Source organism: Rana temporaria, chromosome 1 (genome assembly GCF_905171775.1).
Source record: "Rana temporaria chromosome 1, aRanTem1.1, whole genome shotgun sequence".
Taxonomy (NCBI): Eukaryota; Metazoa; Chordata; class Amphibia; order Anura; family Ranidae; genus Rana; species Rana temporaria.
This window is the reverse complement of record NC_053489.1, coordinates 411,282,244-411,301,991: the sequence shown is the minus strand read 5'-3', so window position 1 is coordinate 411,301,991 and position 19,748 is coordinate 411,282,244. Positions and strand designations below refer to the sequence as shown.

Below are 19,748 nucleotides of genomic sequence, written 5' to 3'. Positions count from 1 at the left end.
GTGTGACTTGTCATGCGCAGCCCACCCAAGTGCAGTATCGATCACTGTCACTTTTAAAACACTAAAGCCCCCGTTCACACTGGTGCAACTTGTCATGTCATTTTGACAGTTCCAAATCGCATGACATCTAGTCGTTTACAAGGTACTGCAGGGGACAGTGTCAGAGAAGAGGTCAGTAATGCAGATGGTCTTTTTATCGTCCTTGGGGCATTAAAAAAAAAATGCCCAGAGTTGGGCTGAAGTTCAGCATTTTTTCCAACACATCTGGAATAGTTAATGTTACCTGTAATTGTTTGCATTCCATGTCCTGCATGCTCCATGTAAAAAAAGTCCTTCCTTTAAGCTGCCAGACACCTCCCAGAGTAGTGTGAAGAACTTGTGCCAACCGCCCACCCCTTTCTGCCCCTCTCCCATTGACAGAACATGTACTATTATTGTCCACTGCAAATTCGCAGGGGAGATCCTGTCATTAATTTGTTTTTCCTCTATTTACAGAACACGTATGGCTGCATACATTTTCAATATGAAATTACCATGATTCTCTAGAACTGAAATTACCTTTATTTTAATAAACAAGAGGCAAACAGACATTGCAAAATCGCATATAAAATATAGGTTGTAACAGCACACTGAGCAAAAAAAAAAAAAGAAAAAAAAAATCTCAAACTACTGCTATATACAATAAAGACATAACTCAGCTGCTAAACTTTGACACTGTTGGGATCTGTGTGCAAGTATAAAAACCTGCGCTATAAGCCATACTGTGGCGGTGTCAGCCCTAAGATGAATTTGAGAAAATATTTTAATCATATGATTTTAATTCAAGGTTTAATAACTTGGCCACATCCTAAAAGACAGAAATCCGTCTGCCTTTGACCCCTGGGAAAGGTAACATTTGAATGTATAAATTAACTGATCAGGAGAATCTTCCAGGCTCAAAGGCAATAAGCACTAAGTAGTCTGTGGTGAGGTTCCTCTGTAAACATCCTCATGTCTGATGACGGCACCATTACGGTTTGCCAGGAGTAACATCTGTGTAATCTTTCAGTACTCCTGCCAAATGGTCATTGTGAGTCTTAAACCTGCGTTTCTTCTGTGAGTTTGACTTCTTCCTCTTTTGTACTGGGATCTGAAAGATTTATTTAAAGAGATTAATAATGGGGTACACAAGCTTTCATTTATATCAAACCTACTTATAGCATACATACTTCTAGGGAACCGTTTACACGCCAACAGCTTTAACAAAATAGACGACTAATTAAATCTCACTGTGCTGGATAATCACCACACTTTCCATGAAACAATGTGCCCATTAACCACCAATATTCCCCGCACTTTTACACAGAACCATGCCCCATTAATCAAAACTCTAGCCACAGATCCATGACCCCCCCCCCCCCCAATAAATCCCCACGGTTTCCAAAGAACCATGCCCCCATTAATCAATACTCTTTCCACAGATCCAGGCCCCCATTAAATCATCACACAATGGATGGATTGAGCCGGCAACACTGTAGTGCGTATAACAATTTATTGGTGACTGGTTTCAAAGGAGTGACAATAAAACAAAAAAGCCAACTGGTTTTGGTGCAAGCCTAATGCCGCGATAGGTTAAACCGATGAGAATGTTCTGATGGACCGTTTTCATCGGTCAAAACCGATCGTGTGTGGGCGCCATCGGTTATTTAACCATTGGTTAAAAAAAAGCAAACTTGCTTTAAATTTAACCGATGGATTCCAAACCAATAGGTCAAAACCGATCGTTAGTAGGCACAACCATCGGTTAAAAATCCACGCATGCTCAGAATCAAGTCGACGCATGCTTGGAAGTATTAAACTTGTTTTTTTTTTCAGCACGTCATTGTGTTTTACGTCACAGCGTTCTGACACGATCGGATTTTTAACCGATGGTGTGTAGGCGCGACGGACCATCAGTCAGCTTCATCGGTTAACCGATGAAAACGGTCCATCGGTCCGTTCTCATCGGATGGACTGATCGTGTGTACGTGGCATTAGATGTAGCCTACCAGTCACCAATAAATTGTTATACGGACTACATCGTTACCGGCTCAATCCATCCATTTGTCTTGTTCTGGTGTGTACGAACACACCGAGTCGAAACACCTGTGTGTGGATCTTTCAATCAGATTGGGTGTTCCTCATTGTGTGCGCTGCTCCTCTCAAACGTTCCATAAACTGTAATGCCGCAAACACACGATTGGAAATTCCGACAAGAAAACAGTGTTTTTTTACCGACGGAGCATTGGCTCAAACTTGTGTGGCATACACACAGTCACACAAATCTTGACGGTCGAAAATTCCGAAAGTCAAGAACGCGGTGACGTACGACGAGCCGTGATCAATGAAGTTTAATAGACAGTTCGGCTCTTCTGCTTGATTCTGAGCATGCGTTTTTTTAAAGCGTCGGAATAGCATACAGAAAAAAAAAAAAAAGGAAGAGAACCTGCTCTCAATCTTTTGTTGGCGGAAATTCTGACAGATGGAGCATACACGCGGTTGGAATTTCCGACCAAAAGCTCACATCGGACTTTTCTGGTGTACGCGGCATTACTCTTCACAAAGCCATGCCTCTTGTAATTGCCACCCTTTCCAGAGGACCATGCTACCATTAATCACCACTCTTTTGCCAGAATAATGAGCCAATTATCAGAAAGCTCCTTGCCTTCTGTCATACTCTGCACCACTTCCTGGTGGCTACATTTAATAGTTAGGGTCCACAGCCTTGTATGCCCCTCAACTCTAGTTCCACACCAGTGACTAAATCCACTAAATCAAAGCTGTATATTGGTCAGCACCATACTATCCCTATGTTCAATGAAGATTGTGAAGGTGGAAGATAAAGGGCATTGTGATCGAATAGCACATCTTGAAAACTACAGCCGCTTGAAGAGGCCAGAAGTACTCCACAGCATATGCACAATTTTTAATACATTTTGTAGCTCAAATTTAATTTAACTTTTGGGAGAAAGTATAGAACTCTGCTGAAATACATACAACTTTCTTTGGTCCAGATTCCTGCATAGAGGTAATTCCCTGTCTCTTCAGATAGTCCTCAATCTTTTCATCATCCATGGAGTCAACTGGTACACTCCTCCATAGCTTCTGAAATTCTGAAACATAAAACATCATATCACGCCTGGTGCATAAGCCAATGCATTCCATTACAAAGGATATACGAGTACAATATTTATGACTAATGTAACGATAAGGTAAACCATGCAAACCACATCCATAACATAGTCAAGTTAGTTAAGCTGCTATCATTGGATTATAGTTGTACATTATGTGGTGTGCTTCATGAGCATGATTACCCAGACAGCATCTTTTAGGGCTCATTTACACTTGTTTCAACTTTATACACATCATTACTCTAGCAATAAACATTCTCTGTGTAGACTTAATTTCTGGTTGCGGTATACAGAAGGCAAAATAATAGAGAGAGAAAAAAAAACTCAGTCTTGCAACAAACTGTTACCTGTACTAATAAATTCAGGTCTATAAATGAAACAAAGATCATTTAAGTTGTTGAATAAGTGAATGGTTTCAGACAGTATTACTTGAAGACATGTGGCCACAGATAATAAAATTGTAATGTCCCCCCCCCCCTTCTTAAATACAATTCCCAAGACAAATACAATTCCTTTTAGCCCCATGACCTTTCACTATAGTGACACTTTCTAAAAATCACTTGCCAACATTGGCAGGATCCTCTGTGGCATCACGGTACCGGATGTCCCTAAAAGACAAAGCAGAAGATGGCTACAGAGCCTGACTACATTGCATTCAAACTATGTGACAGGGGATCCCTCTAATATATGAAGAGATCAGAAAAGAACATGGTTTTTCTGTGCTCCTTAACCACTTCCGGATCACCCCATAGCAGATTCACTGCTACAGGACGACCCCCCTGTGCAGAATCACGTTTATATACCTATATGGGCTGCTGCACTTCCGCCTTTTGTTGTGATGATTAATAAGTCTTTAATTAATAATTTCATTAAAGTTTATTAATAAGGCTTTTATTGACAATTGCATTACGTTTATGCAGCGTCAATATTTGCATTGTTGGCCCTTCTTTTTCATGGCAGCCCATCCTTGCATAATCAATGCTTGGAGTTTGTCCAAATTTGTGGGGTTTTTTTTGTGTTCACCCGCCTCTTGAGGATTGACCACAAGTTCTTAATGGGATTAAAGGTCTGGGAAGGTTCTTGGCCATGGAATCAAAAGTTTGGTGTTTTGTTCCCTAAGCCACGTCGTTATCACTTTGGCCTTATGGCAAGGTGCTCCATTATGCTTTAAAAGGCATTGTTCATCAAACTGTTCTTGGATGGTTGGGAGACAGGGGCCTGTATGCACGGTAGCTCCCATGGACTACTTGTATATGCACTGTGTACCAGTGTGTCCCCTATAGTTGGAGCCCTCCAGGCTATCATCCAGGGTTTTGTACCCAAGATACTGGACAGTAGATTAAAAAGTATCAAAATATGCCAACGACTATGCCACTGGTACCAGTGTAGGCCATATGTGGCCACAATCCCAATCCTCTGGGATTCGCTCTGAGCTTTGTGTGTCTTCTCCCTCTCTCTCTGGCTTTCCCACCCATCTTGTTGTAGGGCTTAAATCCGACTTTTTTCCCCAGGACCGATTTTGGGTACTTCGGCTCTGAATCTTTTCTTCAATTCTCTACTTTTTACATAGCACTCTTCTATATTTGAGCAGTTTCTCATATTCCATAGGAATGGCCTGTAGCAATATTAGTACAGACAGTATGTGTGAGTAATAAAAGCCATTGAGTCCATGTAGTGACCTTGGTTAGATTTGATGACAGCCTGATATTGGACACAATGCACACTATAGTGAGTCAAGCAGGTGCTATTGTGTACTTGTGTATTTATGAATGGTGTGCAGTCTTTGTTGACAATGCTAAGGTTATCTATAGCCCAAGAATTATGGGAAAGTGAATGGTTCCTGCCACAGCTTTCATTTGGTATTCCTACTATTCTGGGCCTTGGCTGAGAGATTAGAGGAACAGCTGGAAATTGAATGCTTCTGTAACCACAATAGTGGCAAATCTTACCAAAGGAGCCAAATATAGTACAGACACAGCAGAGGATTAAAAAAAAATCCATCAAGTTCCTAGAACACGTGCACGGTAGGGATACACAGTAAGAAAGCTATATGAAAAAAGGTGAACACAACAGGACAACTGCTTTACAAGTTGAATAAAAATTACAGCTTTAATTCAGATACATTTAAAACATTCCTTTTACTTTAGATACTGTATTTAAACAATGTGCCTAAGGACCAAGTATCTGAAGCAAAGAATGATCCAAAAACTGTCAGTAATCAGGTTCACCAAAACTGAAATGAAGAATCTGATTTAGGTCTGTAGTAAGTGTGAACCATGTGAGATATTTATTCTTGAAGCTTGTAGCGCAAGCAAGTACCTTTCATCATAGGCCTTGTTGACTCCTCTCCCATTAAAGCGTTTATGGTTGTGGCCAAAAACCTAAATTTTGATCTCATCACTCCAAATTACTTTGCGCAAGAAGGTTTAAGGCTGATCTATCTCTGTGCTGGTGTATTGTGAGAGGGATACTTTGTGGCATTTGCGTAGCAACGGCTTTCCTCTGGCGACTCGTCCATGCAGCCCATCTTTCTTCAAGTGCTTCCTTATTGTGCATCTTGAAACAGCCACACCACATGTTTCAGAGAGTCCTGTATTTCCCCTGAAGTTATTTGTGGGTTTTTCTTTGCATCCAGAACAATTTTACTGGCAGTTGTGACTGAAATTTTAGTTGGTCTACATGACCGTGGTTTTGTTTCAACAGAACCTCTCATTTTCCACTTTTCGATTAGAGTTTGAACACTGCTGATTGGCATTCTCAGTCCCTTGGATATCTTTTTATATCCCTTTCCTGTTTTATATAGTTCAACTACCCCTTTCCCGCAGATCCTTTGACAATTCTTTTGCTTTCCCTATGACTCAGAATCCAGAAACATCAGTGCAGCACTGGATGGGAGATGCAAGGGTTTGTCAGGAGTCCAGAAACTTATTTACCTTTTATACACACACACATTGCAAGCAAACAGATAACAGGTGAGGATGGTTACATTTAATAGCCATATAAACCCCTTTGTGTCAACTTGTGCGTTATCAGGCCAAAATCACCAGGGTATGTAAAGTTTTGTTCAGAGTCATTTGGGTAGTTTTTGTTGTGATTACGATAAAAAAAAAAAAAAAAAGGAGTAAACACAGTTGATGGATAATAAATGGCTTCAGCCAAACACTAACCATGAGTGAAAGAAAAAAGTTTTTGTATTATCATATTCTCTTAAAAATGTAAACTTATGAGCACAACTGTATGTGTTAAGATCAGTATAAAAAAATGTGTTAAGATCAGTATTGAAAAAATTAAGGGAACAAGGAGTTTGGTAGCCAGATCATGTAGATACAACCAGACTGATCTCAAAGTATCTATTGTCAGATTTATAGTCAAACCTGTTATATAATATAACAGGATGGATGGAGACATGTCATATTCTTATACAGCTCTTCAGAACTGATGAAAATAATTATAGCATTATATCCATGTTATCAAGAGATCACCGCCGTTTACAGCAGACTGAAAATCCTGCTTCAGTGGTGAGAAGATGAAGGAAAATGCAAAATGTATCTGCTGCCACCCAGTGGAAATAAGAATTAATACAGCATACTACATACTAGATAATTGGACCCTAAATTACATTCACATAATCTAGGTCATTTGAATCATTATTATGGACATGTACAGTATATTGTGCCAACAATTTATAAAGCTCTTTAATTACTGTACAGTCACATCTGTCCCTGCCCTCAAGGTGTCTATTTCACATACACACACATAACGGGGCCAACCTAGAGAGAAGCCATTTATCCTACCAGCATGTCATTAAAGTAGAGGAAAACCGGGGACCCAGAGGAAACCCATGCAAGTGCAGGAAAAACATGCAAACTCCATGCAGTCAGCATCCCAGTAAGAAATCGGACCAAGGATGCCAGCCCAGCAAGGCACAAGTGCAAACATTTAAAAATTCAATAAAAATGACAGTATAACAATTTTCACATATGTTAAGCCATCCACACATGCGTTTTTAACCGCATCCAATTTGCATAACATGTAAATGTGACTGGCTTTCAATGGACCCGCTTCACACATGTGTGGAGCAGTCATGGTGCGGTTTTGAAAAGGGTCCTGTGCATTTTTGGGTCTGGTTCAGGTGCAAATGCAGGTAAAAATGTGCACCTGAATCAAACAAACGCACCAGACTGCAAACCGCAGGACGCATAGGTGTGAACCCAGCCTAATACTACAAGCATGCATTAGTTCTGTAGCAAAGCAGCAATAAGGGTATGATCTTAGGGGTGGAACCTGCGTCTCTCAATAGACACTGATGCAACTACAGTACAAAAATCCTATTTTCTCTCTCATCCATTAAGGAACATAGGAAGTCTTAAACCTTCTGGACTTCCAAAAGTAGCCCAAGTGAGACGTGAGAAAAAGCAAATAGTTAAAATGCCTAATATAACAAGAACTAGGGACTTCTTGCAGCCTAACCACCTCGACATGGCGCATATACAGGGGCCTCATGGCAGGTGGGTTTTAAAGCTGAGAGGCCTTATATATGCAGCCTTATGTAAACAGTTTTCTGTGCTGAGAGCAGGCACCCTGCACGCTCCCAGTACAATCACCGGTGGAGACTGCAAAGCTACCAATGCATACTTGACAGCCAATCAAAGCAGTCAAATGAAACGAAAGCCCACCTCCCAGCTTTTAGAAGCTCTTAAAGGCTGGGAGGCAGCATTGGGAAGGGGTTAAAGAACTGTCCGAATGACCTTACGCCTGAAGCTGGCAAGGGGGGGGGGGGGGGTAGAACTTGGAGAACAAGTGAACAGAAGACTTGATGGCAGCCTTACAACATTGGGAAAACAGGGGCCTGATGCTGGAAAGTCTAAGAGGCGCTCACAGCTCTAGAAGAGTGAGCTTCAACAGGAAAGGGAGGTATCCATTATTTCCAATTTTGCATTTAAATTTGGAAAAACCCCACTATGTTTCTAATGTTTTAGATGTTTCTCAGGAGAAGGTGTTATTGTTCAAAATACCTTGCCATCAGCCATGTCAGCAAGTGCTTGATCCACAAAGCACTTGCCTGTAAAACTTGCGGCGGCGTAGCGTAAAGCCATCCGGCGCAAGCCCGCCTAATTCAAATGGGGCATGTATCATTTAAATTAGGCGCGTTCCCGCACCGAACGTACTGCGCATGCTCCGTTTTGAAATTTCCCGCCGTGCTTTGCGCGAAATTACGCCGCACCAAAGTAATTTTTTTGAACGGCGACGTGCGTTACGTCCTTTCCTATTCCCGGACGTCTTACGCCAAAAAAATAAAATTGTTTAAATTCGACGCGGGAACGACGGCCATACTTTAACATGGCCTGTCTATTTTTACACCACCTAAATAGCAGTCGCAACTTTACGACGGGAAAAGCCGACTAGCGACGGCGTAAGAGAATGCGTCGACCTTGCGTACCTTCGTGGATCGCCGTAAACAGCTAATTAGCATACCAGACGCGGAAAACGACGCAAACTCCACCCAGCGGGCGCCAAAGTATTGCATCCCAAGATCCGAAGGCGTACGAAGCCATACGCCTGTCGGATCTTAGCCAAATGCTGTCGTATCTTGAAAGTACGCCGGAGTATCAGCAGATACTCCGGCGTACTTTTTCTGTGAATCTGGCAATAAAGGTTTAAGATTTCCTATGTCCCTCAATGAAAGAAAGAAATCCACATTTTCAGTAATCTTCAATTAGCATTTCTAGTTATTGTTGACCAAAGCACTTCAATGCTTTATTGATCCCAAACAAGTATATGCAGTCAAGAACACACCTTTAACTATTTGCTCTAAGTAACATTTTGCCATTTGGAATTAAATGCTGAAACTTGTGTTACTACCTTCATCTACAGTAAATTGGCAGCTTTTGTCGTTGTAAAAAAGGATTTTCTTCTTATCCGGTCTCGTAACAAATGTGATCTGGTCTCCCAGTGCCTTATGTGAAATAAAGTACATATGAATCATAAATTAAATGTATAATGAGCAATGTCAGCATTCTTGCAGTTACCCCTAGCAATCAAATTACACCTTTCATCACTTCAGAAGTTGTTAAGCTTTACCCAATACTCCCTAGCAGCAAGCATCCATTTTTTGGTAAGCTACTGTATACCAAAAATACTAACAACAAACAGCTCAACAGAAAAATACAAATGTGAGAGTATTGAACACAAAATGATTATTTAGGACACTAAAGGAAAACCGAATCAATGGATATTTGGGGTGGAACATCTAACATGTTCCCACTCTTGCACCTTCTTGCTCTTCTCCCCGCACCCGCTGTCACAATTAAAGACTGCGGCCATGTCATCCCTTCACAGAGATCTGTGAATGAATGAACTACAAGTACCGACAGCCTTTGCAGCTGGCAGCTTGTAGTTCTCAAACTACCAGGGCACTAGATAGCACTCTAGGCAGTTTATTGAGTCTTCCTGCCATTGTGCAACTGCCTTCCTGTACGAGGCATGAGCAGACAAACCGACAGTCTGCAGGAGCATGAGATTGCACCTGTTATCTGCTAATCATGAATGCAATGCTTTACAGGTTCCTAAAAAAATGAAAAATTATAAATTAACTTTTTTACCCACAAAAAAATGTGCATTAATTTTTTTTCTTTTTAGAAAAGGAAACTTATCCTTTAAAGCTGAATTCCAGACAAACAGCTGGAAGTTGAAAATCCTATTTGGAAGGTGTTCTACCTGCAAATGATTTTATTTTACTACCCATCCAGTCCCAACAGTTTTACAGCCCTGTCAGGCAGCACAGTTAGATTAGCGTACTACAGTTCATCAACAGAGTTGGGTCAACTCCCTGCTCCCATGTGACAGGTCGGTGAAAGAGCAGCAGCAAAATTATTAGCACTTCCCCCTGACGATTCTGCTTTCTCCCTATCAGCATCTTCACTATTGCTATATGTGCATTCAAGGACACCTGTACCTATTCAGCATGTTCACTATTGCATTCAAGGACACACAATGCTGCCCCCCTCCTTGCACCCATGGAGTTACATATAATAGATGTTCTAGAAAAATAGAATTTTTTAATACATCTTACCTGTAAAATCCCTTTCTTGGGAGTACATCACGGGACACAGAGCCTTAATTACTTAATGGGTTATGTAGTCACCACAGGTTATTGGACACTGGCAAACCCAATCAAAATTGAGTTACTCCCCTATATAACCCCTCCCAAATGGAGAGTACCTCAGTTGTGTAGCAAGGCAATAAGTGTTCCGCGTTAACTCCGAAGAGGGGTGGGAGCTCTGTGTCCCGTGATGTATTCCCAAGAAAAGGATTTTACAGGTAAGCTGTATCAAAAAATCCTATTTTCTTGATCATACATCACAGGACATAGAGCCTTAATTACTTAATGGAATGTTCCATAGCAATGCTAAAATTTGAGGGGAGGGAGACACAGATCAGAATAAGACCGTCATTGAGCCAGAGGATCTATACTGCTGCCTGCAGCACACTACGCCCGAAGGCGGCATCCTCGTAACCTCTCACATCTACCTGGTATAATTCAGTAAATGTATGGACCGAAGACCAAGTAGCAGCCTTACAGATCCGAGCCATGGAGGCCTGGTGATGCACTGTCCATGAAGCACCCACTGCTCTAGTCGAGTCCGCTTTCACCTGAAAAGGAAGGATCTTCTTTTCTAAACCATAGGCCTGAATAATGGACTTGTCAAATCCACTTTGCAATAGTGGATTTTTACGCTACCTGGCCCTTCTTTGGGCCTTGTGGCAGAATGAATAGACAATCAGTCGAAGTCTTCCTTATCTGAGCCATAGCTTGCAGATAAACCTTTACCACTCTTACAACATCTAGAGAGTGTATACTCTCTTCCTCCGCAGACTGTGGATCTGGAAAAAAGACGGTAGGACTATATCTTGGTTCAGATGAAAACCTGAAACCACCTTAGGCAAGAAATTCGGGTGAGGCCGCAGCACCATCCAGTCTTCATGAATAATCATACAGTTCTTCACACAAAAGAGCCGCCAATTCCGATGCCCTCCTAGCCAATGATATGGCTACAAGAAAAAACAGGTTTCTGTGTCAGACTTGGAGAAACCTGGTGTAAAGGTTCAAAAGTTAGCTTCTGTAAAACAGACAACACCAAATTCAAATCCCATGGGCACACGGGAGACTTAAATAGTCGGATTCAACCACAGTGCACCTTGAACAAAGGCCCTGACTAGTGAATGAGAGGCAAGCGGTTTTTGAAAAAAATACTGACAAAGCTGAGATTTGGCCCTTGATAGTGCTCAAGGCCAACTTCATATTTAAGCCCAACTGAAGAAAGGCAAGAATTCCTATTAATGACAAACTTCCGAGGCTGCCACTTTCTGGGTTCACACCAGGAAAACATATACCTTCCAGATTCTGTAGTAGATGAGCCTGGAGGCCGGCTTCCTAGCATTAACCAGGATGGATAGGACTGGCCCTGAGAGCCCACATTTTCTCAGAATGTGGGTCTCAACAGCCAAACCGTCAAATTTAGACTTTGTAAGGCAGGATGGAATATTGGACCCTGCGATAGTAGGTCTGGGCGTAATGGAAGAAACCAAGGTCTTCCTAAAGCCATCCTTACGACTTCTGTGTACCAGGGTCTCCTGGGCCAAGCCAGGGCGACCAAGATCACCGACCTTCCTCGACTCTCTGAAGGAATCGTGGGAGGAGCGGTACTGGAGGGAATGCATAAATTAGGGAATACTGATCCCATGAGATTGTCAGGGCATCTGAGCTTTGGAGCATAGGGATCTTTTGTGCTCGACACAAAAGCTGTCCAGTTTTGCGTTGAACCTGGAAGCCAATAGGTCCACATCTGGGGTTCCCCATTTCTGACATATGATTTGAAACATGCCGGGGTGTAGAGACCATTCTCCTGGACTCAGTTGCTGGCAGCTTAAAAAATCGGCCTGCCAATTTTCTACCCCTGGGATGAAGACCGCAACTAGGCGAGGAATATGCTCCTTGGTGATTGATATAGGCTACTGCCGTAGCATTGTCGGACTGAACCCGAACAGGCCAGGCTTGCAGTCTGAAAGACCAAACTTTGAGGGCCAAATTAATAGCCCGAAACTCCAGAATGTTGATGGGTAGGAGCTTTTTTCGGCCCCGGACCACTTCCCCTGGGCAGATGCTTCTTCCAGCACTGCCCCCAGCCCAGAAGGCTGGAGTCTGTGGTCACCACTTTCCAGGTAACTGGAGTGAAGGATTTTCCTTTTGACAGTTTTTGGGGGAGAAACCACCAATTGAGGCTCTGGCGAATCCCCGGAGATAAGATCATAGGAAGATCCAGGGCCTGAACATCTTTGTTCCAAGCCGACATAATTCTCTCCTGTAACGGTCTTGAGTGAAACTGTGCATAAGGGACAATCTCATGCATAGACAGATGTAAGGCCTTCTTTTCGCCTTTACCACTCGAACCAAGTCTCTTATGGCTTTTGCCTTCGACTTGGGAAGGAATACCTTGCTTAGGGACGCGTCTATAATCATGCCCAAGTACTCTAGCCTTTTTTGAGGCTGCAAGGAAGATTTCTTCAGATTGAGGACCCAGCCTAGGTACTCTAAATATTCCACTGTGCTGTGCACATTGTGGCCCAAGCGTGCGGCGGACTGATCTATGACCAACAGATCGTCTAGGTAGGCCGTTATCGCTATGCCTCGTGCCCTTAGCCTTGCCAGGGCCGGAGCCAGTATTTTTGTGAGCACTCGAGGTGCCGTAAGGAAGGGCCACAAACCAAAAGTGGCGCTGATCCACTGCAAACCTTAAAAACCTTTGATGAGCGGGAAATATTGGCACATGTAGATACACATCTCTGATGTCTATTGATGCCAGGAATTCTATTCCCTGAAGGGTGGAAACAACTGAACGGACAGACTCCATGCGGAAGGACCGAATGTTCAGAAACAAATTCAGACTTTTTAGATCTAGGATAGGTCTGACATCCCCGTTTGGTTTTGGAACCGTAAACAGGTTTGAAAAAAATCCTGACCCCTGATCCTCTGGGGCTAATTCCAAGATTACCCCTTGGGACAACAGGTGTTTCAAGGCCAATAGTAAAGGCCTTATTTTTTCTGGATCTGTGGCAATTCTTGATCTCAGAAAACGGGGTGGTGGAAGTTCTCTGCACTCTAGCTTGTAGCCTGAGTACACTGTAGCGATGACCCACTTGTCCTGAACTTCGTTCCACCAGGCGTTTTCAAAATGCAGCAGCCCCCCTCCCCCCCCCCACTACTTGGCCGAGCAGGGGCATCCCTTTATAGGAACGTTTTTAGACCTTGAACCCCAAGGGTTTTTCTGCCCTTGGGCTTGGCTCTGGGCTTTTCCCCTAGTGTTAGACCGGGGCAGCCACTGCCTGGAGACTGAGTTTCCAGGGGCTGGAGAAAGAGTATGTTTTAATGAGGGACGCTTACTCTTTCTTAACCGGCAATAGAATAGACTTGCCTCCGGTAATCCGTTTGATGTACTTATCCAGGTCATCTTCAAACAAGCGTTCTCCACCAAAGGGGAACGCTGCCAAGTATTTCTTGCAGGAAGTCTCTGCCTCCCAATGTTTTAAGCAAAGGTACCTGCGCATGTGTACCTGCAGGAGATTCAAGCGAGATGCTTGTTGAACAGAGACTATAATCGCATCAATCGCAAAGCACAAGGCCTTAGGAAGGTCCTCAAACCTCAATCTCTTCTGTAGGGAGGAGGTTAATCATCTGTCATTTCAAGGAGGTTGCAACAATATTAGCAATCCTTCCTTCCAGGCCATACAAGGCAACTTTTAAAGCGTCCTCAGTGACGTATACAGGAGCTGCCATAGGAGAAGCTGCAAAACCAGACAGGGGCTCACCCTGTGAGGCTGCTATGAGGCTGACAGAGGGGGATGGTAAACTGCAGGCAAGCTCAGAATCCTTAGCCGTACACAGGGATTTTCTGGTGCCTCTTATTTGCCCTAGACCCTCTTCTCTGGGACATAGTCCTTACTACAAAGCAAAGGTACTATCCACAAATATAATCACTGTTGTGCTATAGTCTTACAATACACAAAAATATCAGCTCACTGCACAACTTAGGAGGCACAAAGTAGGAGTCTTAGGTTTGCCTGTTTCAATCCACAGGGATGCTTACAGCCCACAGCGCTGTGTCCATGGCACTTACAGAAGGCTCTGGCATGCTGGGCTTTTGAACCGGCCTCTTGGCACCTGCACACAGGTGTTCTGCACTGCACACGGGCACTAGCAACCACTTTTGGCCCTCCCCCCATCCATGCCTCTTTTCTGACAGAAAAACACGCTCCCAGCGCGCATACGCCGCTGTCATGGCGGCGCCCAGGAGACGAGGAATAGGGGGGAGAGATTACTGCGGGGCATCTTGTGGATCGTGTATCGTGGCAGAGCCTGCAGCCAAAGGAGGTGAGTGGTGTTATATTTGACCGACTTCACCAAGCATGTTATCCTGGAAGGCTATGCAAGAAAAAACACCAGGTTGCACTTACTCCCTCCAGTGGTGAGAACCAGGAAAGACATCCTACTCCAAAGAAGATAATACATACAAAAAATGTATCTTCTTCTTACCCGATTCACGCTGCAGGAAAGCAACTAAAAGTAGTTAGCTTTCACCCATCACGGCGGACAGGTTTACCAAGGGTTTTATTAACCACTTCCATACCAGGCACTTACGCAGCTTCCCGCCCAAGCCAATTTTCAGCTTTCAGCACTGTCGCTCTTTGAATGGCAATTGCGCGGTCATGCTTCACTGTACCCAAACAAAATTGGCGTCCTTTTTTCCCCACAAATAGAGCTTTCTTTTGGTGGTATTTGATCACCTCTGCAATTTTTTTTTTTTGCGCAACAACTAAAAAAAGGCTGAAAATTTGGAAAAAAAATTACGTTTTTATTTTTTTCTGTTAATTTTTTTGTAAATAAGTTTTCTCTTTCAATTACTACGGCACTAATGGGCACCGATGAGATGGCACCGATGGACATCGATGAGGTAGTACTGATGGGCACAGATGAGGTGGCACTGATTGGCGGCGCTGGTATGCGACACTGATGGGCACGCATAGGCGGCACTGATGGGCACACATAGGCGGCACTGATGGGCACACATAGGCGGCACTGATGGGCACACATAGGCGGCACTGATGGGCACACATAGGCGGCACTGATGGGCACACATAGGCGGCACTGATGGGCACACATAGGCGGCACAGATGGGCACACATAGGCGGCACAGATGGGCACTCATGGGCGGCACAGATGGGCACTCATGGGCGGCACAGATGGGCACTCATGGGCGGCACAGATGGGCACTCATGGGCGGCACTTATGGGTGGCACTGATGGATACTTATGGGTGGCACAGATGGGCACCGATAGGTGGGCACTGGGCATGGATGGGCACTGTGGGGTGGCACTGATGGACACTGTGGGGTGGCACTGATGGACACTGGGGTGGCACTGATGGACACTGGGGTGGCACTGATGGACACTGTGGGGCGGCACTGATTTTGCCAGGTTGCCAGTCAGTGCCCATTTGTGGGCACTGATTGGCATCTTTTTTCTTTTTTTGAATGCTTTTTTTTTTTTAAACGTCTTTTTTTTTTGCAGGCTTTTTTTTTTTTTGCCCACCCTGGTGGTCCAGGGTGGCGATCCGAGGGGGGGCTGCGCTGATAAACAATCAGCGCGAACCCCCCCCTGTCAGGAGAGCCGCAGATCGGCTCTCCTCTACTCGCGTCTGTCAGACGCGAGTGAGGAAGAGCCATCAACGGCTCTTCCTGTTTACATCGTGATCAGCCGTCATTGAACACGGCTGATCACGTGGTAAAGAGTCTCCGCCGGAGGCTCTTTACCGAGATCGGAGATGCAGGGTGTCAGACTGACACCCCGCATCGCCGCGATGCGCGCCCGCGCGGCATGAAATCCTGCAGGACGTTGTGGAACGTCCTGTCAGGATTTCATAACCACTTCCCGGACGTAAATCGGCTATAGGCCGGGCGGGAAGTGGTTAAAGAAAACTTCATACCTGGACCTGTAGAAAACTCTGCCAGAAACTTTTCGTGCCACAGATGTATTAGTACACCAAAGTCTGGACCCCAGAGCCCAGACCTCCGCAGAGTGACATTACAGGCAAACCTTGTTTGTTCTTACACGAGGCCCGGGTACCAACCATCTTAGGCCTTTGATATCAGCCCGAGGAACGGATACGGTTATAGCTCCTAGGTCTCTGCAGCCAGACCATCAAAAGAGCATTTTTCTTCTTAGCACATGTTGAACGTGACCAACCACCTTAACACTGGCGAAAAAAAACTGAGGTACTCTCCACTTGGGAGGGGTTATATAGGGGAGGAACTCAATTTTAAATTGGGTTTGCCAGTGTCCAATCACCTGTGGTGACTACATAACCCATTAAGTAATTAAGGCTCAGTGTCCCGTGATGTATGATCAAGAAACAATGTCTTTCACAGTTTATACATTTGATAGCCGATAGTATTGTCCTCAGGCACAGCATGTTTTTTGGACTATGGCAAACAAAAAGTAAACAATCAAAAAAATAATAAAGTACATATTCCGTTAATTTTGGAACTCCAGAATTGTGTTTAGTGGGATGTTGCACTATTTTTTCAACATCAAAATCCTCAAATGCGTTCAGAGAAGGAGGTGAAAATCTACTTTCCCCCCAAAAAAATTAAAGATCTGGTAACTTGAGGACATGAAAGCGTTTGGCTTTTTGTGTTCATGAAACAATTCTTCAATATGTTTAGCAGTGTAAACTGGTATGATCATCCTGCAGTATAGCAGTATAATATTTGAGGAAGTGCCTGCACTCCAGGGTGCACCTAGTGCTTTTAAAAAGCCTAATTTCTTGACTAACAATCATGCAGGACAGACATCACTAAATGGCAGACTGCCGTCCAGATCAAGTCCACTGTCCCATTCGGACCCGCGGCCATGCCATTTAGGAGCCGTTTCAGTCATGATCACAACAGAGCAGAGAGCAGGAGATGGGACAGATCAAGAGCGAGAGGCACAGTAGCACTGCATGGAGGGCGGGAGTGGGCAACTTTGCATATCAACTAGCAGATGAATAGTTGCTAGGACACATAGCGATCCTAGCAACCAATCACCAGCTCCTTAATATGCAAAAGTAACTTTGGCAGCTCCCGTCTGATGTGAGCATACAGAGAGGTCTACTTTGGTAAGTGAGGGGGGGTGTAAAGGGGCAGGGCATGCGAGAGTATGTGTGTATGTGTAATATATATATATATATATATATATATATATATATATATATATATATATATATATATATATATATATATATATATATATATATATATATATATATAATAAATAAATTAAAGGGGGTGTTGTGAAGGAGGGGGCTGAAAGGACCACTGGTGGGTTATGTTAAACGGGCAGAGATCTCTAGTGTGTGTGATGTAAAGAGGCAGTGAGCACTACTGTGCCCCCCACCACAGTGCCCTACTGTGGGGGAAGGTCATGTAAAGAGAGAAAGAGCACTGATGTGGGGGGTAGGAGGGCAGTGCTGGTGAGGGGGTGATGTGAAGGGGTCAATGTAGGATGATGTAAGAGGGGCAGAGGACATTGCTGTGGGGGAGGAGGTGATGGAAGGGGGCAAAGAAGGTGACTTCGGGGACAGTACTGTGTTGGGGGGTGTTGTGAAGGGGATACAAAACACTACTGTAAAGAGGCAGAGGACACGGATGTAAGAAATGTATTGTGGTATAGGAGGAGAGGGAGGCTGTGATGCGTGGACAAACATGCGATTCAGACCTCTGCTGGAAGTACGGACCTTAGTGAATTTTAATTCAATACCCCTTGTGTAGAATATCCAAAAGACCAGGACTTATACATGATTGCTGCCCATATAATTATGAATATCCCAACACTGGCAACAGATAGAAAGTTGAATGTATCCTTTGCATTTTCTGAATATAAACCTATTTGGATTTAGGAATAATTACAAGATTCAGGCCAGTATTTGTTTTTCATTGCTCAGTTGTCCAGATGATTCTGAGACTTTAGAACAGGTTTTGCACCTTGCTGTGCTGACTCTGGATACAAGCCCTATTGCAGCAACAGGTTACCAAGGTGCTAAATCAATTTTCTGTGGAAGTGCCATTTAGCAACTCTTCAATAAAGTGCATGTCTATCCCAGTAATTTAGCTTCAATTTGCAAGCACTATCCTTCCTTGCAGTTTGTCCATGCTTTCCATGTGCTAGAATTTTTGACAAGGTTACCTACCATTAAAACCTCAGATGTTGCAGCTTCTTTGGCAATACACCTGCAGTTCAAGTACTGACTAGTTGAATGCCTTTTATCAGTTTAATATGGCTATATAACCTCACATATAAGTGACAATTGCTTAAAATCTTGACACAATAGTAACTGGCAATGAACCTAAATATTCACCTCTCTACTGTTAATGTTTTTCCTTTCCATAATTTATTTTTATTTTTATGGACTTGCAATGAACTTGCTAGCAAATTTGACTACTACAGACAAAGTCAAATCGCTAGCACAGTCCCACCCCTCCTGGCATGTCATAGTCCTTTCCTCTTCTGGGAGCATCCTTTCCTCTTCTGGGAGCATCCAACTGTCTGTGATGGCCAAGCAACGTCACCCCTCCCCACACCTCCCTTTATAACCTTTTATTTAACAGCCAGGGAAACAGTGAAGGGGAATACTATAAAGCAAGGGTGTCAAACTCAATTTAATTGTGGGCCGCATCAGCATTATGATTGCCCTCAAAAGGGCCGGTTGCATCTGCAAGATTAGATGTCCAGTGCATCCCCTCCCCTTACATCAGATGTTAAAAGCCAACCCACCATCAGAAGTTGAGCCCCCCCCCCACTCTCCCTTACATCACAGTGCACTCCCCTTTCCTTATGCTGGGAATTAGCTGGATGCATTGCTTAAAAGCAGAAATTAAGGGTCTGCAGGAGGACCAGAGGAGGGCTGGAGCTCTCCTGCAGCTGCAGGAGAGGTGCGAGGGCCAAATGAAATGGCCTGGAGGGCCAGATTCGGCCCGTGGGCCTTGTGTTTGACACCTGTGCTATAGAGTGTCACTTGAGCGAGCTTGGAGTCTGCCGATATCACATTTAAGATGACGGCACCCAGCAGCAACTTCAGGGCTTTTGAGTGTCTACAAAAGAGAGGCTTACAAGTAAATAACGTGCATAAAACACACCAGCTACAAATCTTATAGGAAAATGGTTGGTAAAATCAATGGTCTAACCGGGTCGCATGTTGCGTTGTTTGTACTTGTCCATTTCCTGTATATCTTGCAGATGTCAACTGCTGGCCTATTTTTTTAAGCATACAAAAGATGCAGAAGGTGGATCTGTGGGAGTAAGGCCAAGTTTGTTCAATGAGCCCTCAATTCAAATCTTTGAGAACTTAATAGATTTACTCCCATCCCTCTCTTCTTTTCAAGACACTCTCAGGACAGACTTCCTTCACTATTAGCAACTCTTGTAATGATATTAAGAAGCAGATGAAAAGGAGTCCAACTTCTTATCTATATGTAAGGCATGATGTTGGCACATGTCACCCAGAGT

The 19,748-nt window shown here is 43.8% G+C and overlaps 1 protein-coding gene across 1 annotated transcript in view; it reads right to left on the bottom strand.

Moving 5' to 3' along the window:
- Window positions 1-538: 538 nt before the first annotated feature.
- Window positions 539-19,748, bottom strand: part of GTF2E2 (general transcription factor IIE subunit 2) — a 96,369-nt gene continuing 77,159 nt past the window's right edge. The window contains exons 6-8 of the mRNA XM_040324532.1: window positions 9,012-9,105; window positions 3,016-3,131; window positions 539-1,129 (exon numbers count right to left, since the gene is read on the bottom strand). Coding sequence (XP_040180466.1) covers window positions 1,010-1,129; window positions 3,016-3,131; window positions 9,012-9,105 — 330 coding nt within the window. The 3' untranslated portion in view covers window positions 539-1,009. The remainder of the gene's footprint in view (window positions 1,130-3,015; window positions 3,132-9,011; window positions 9,106-19,748) is intronic.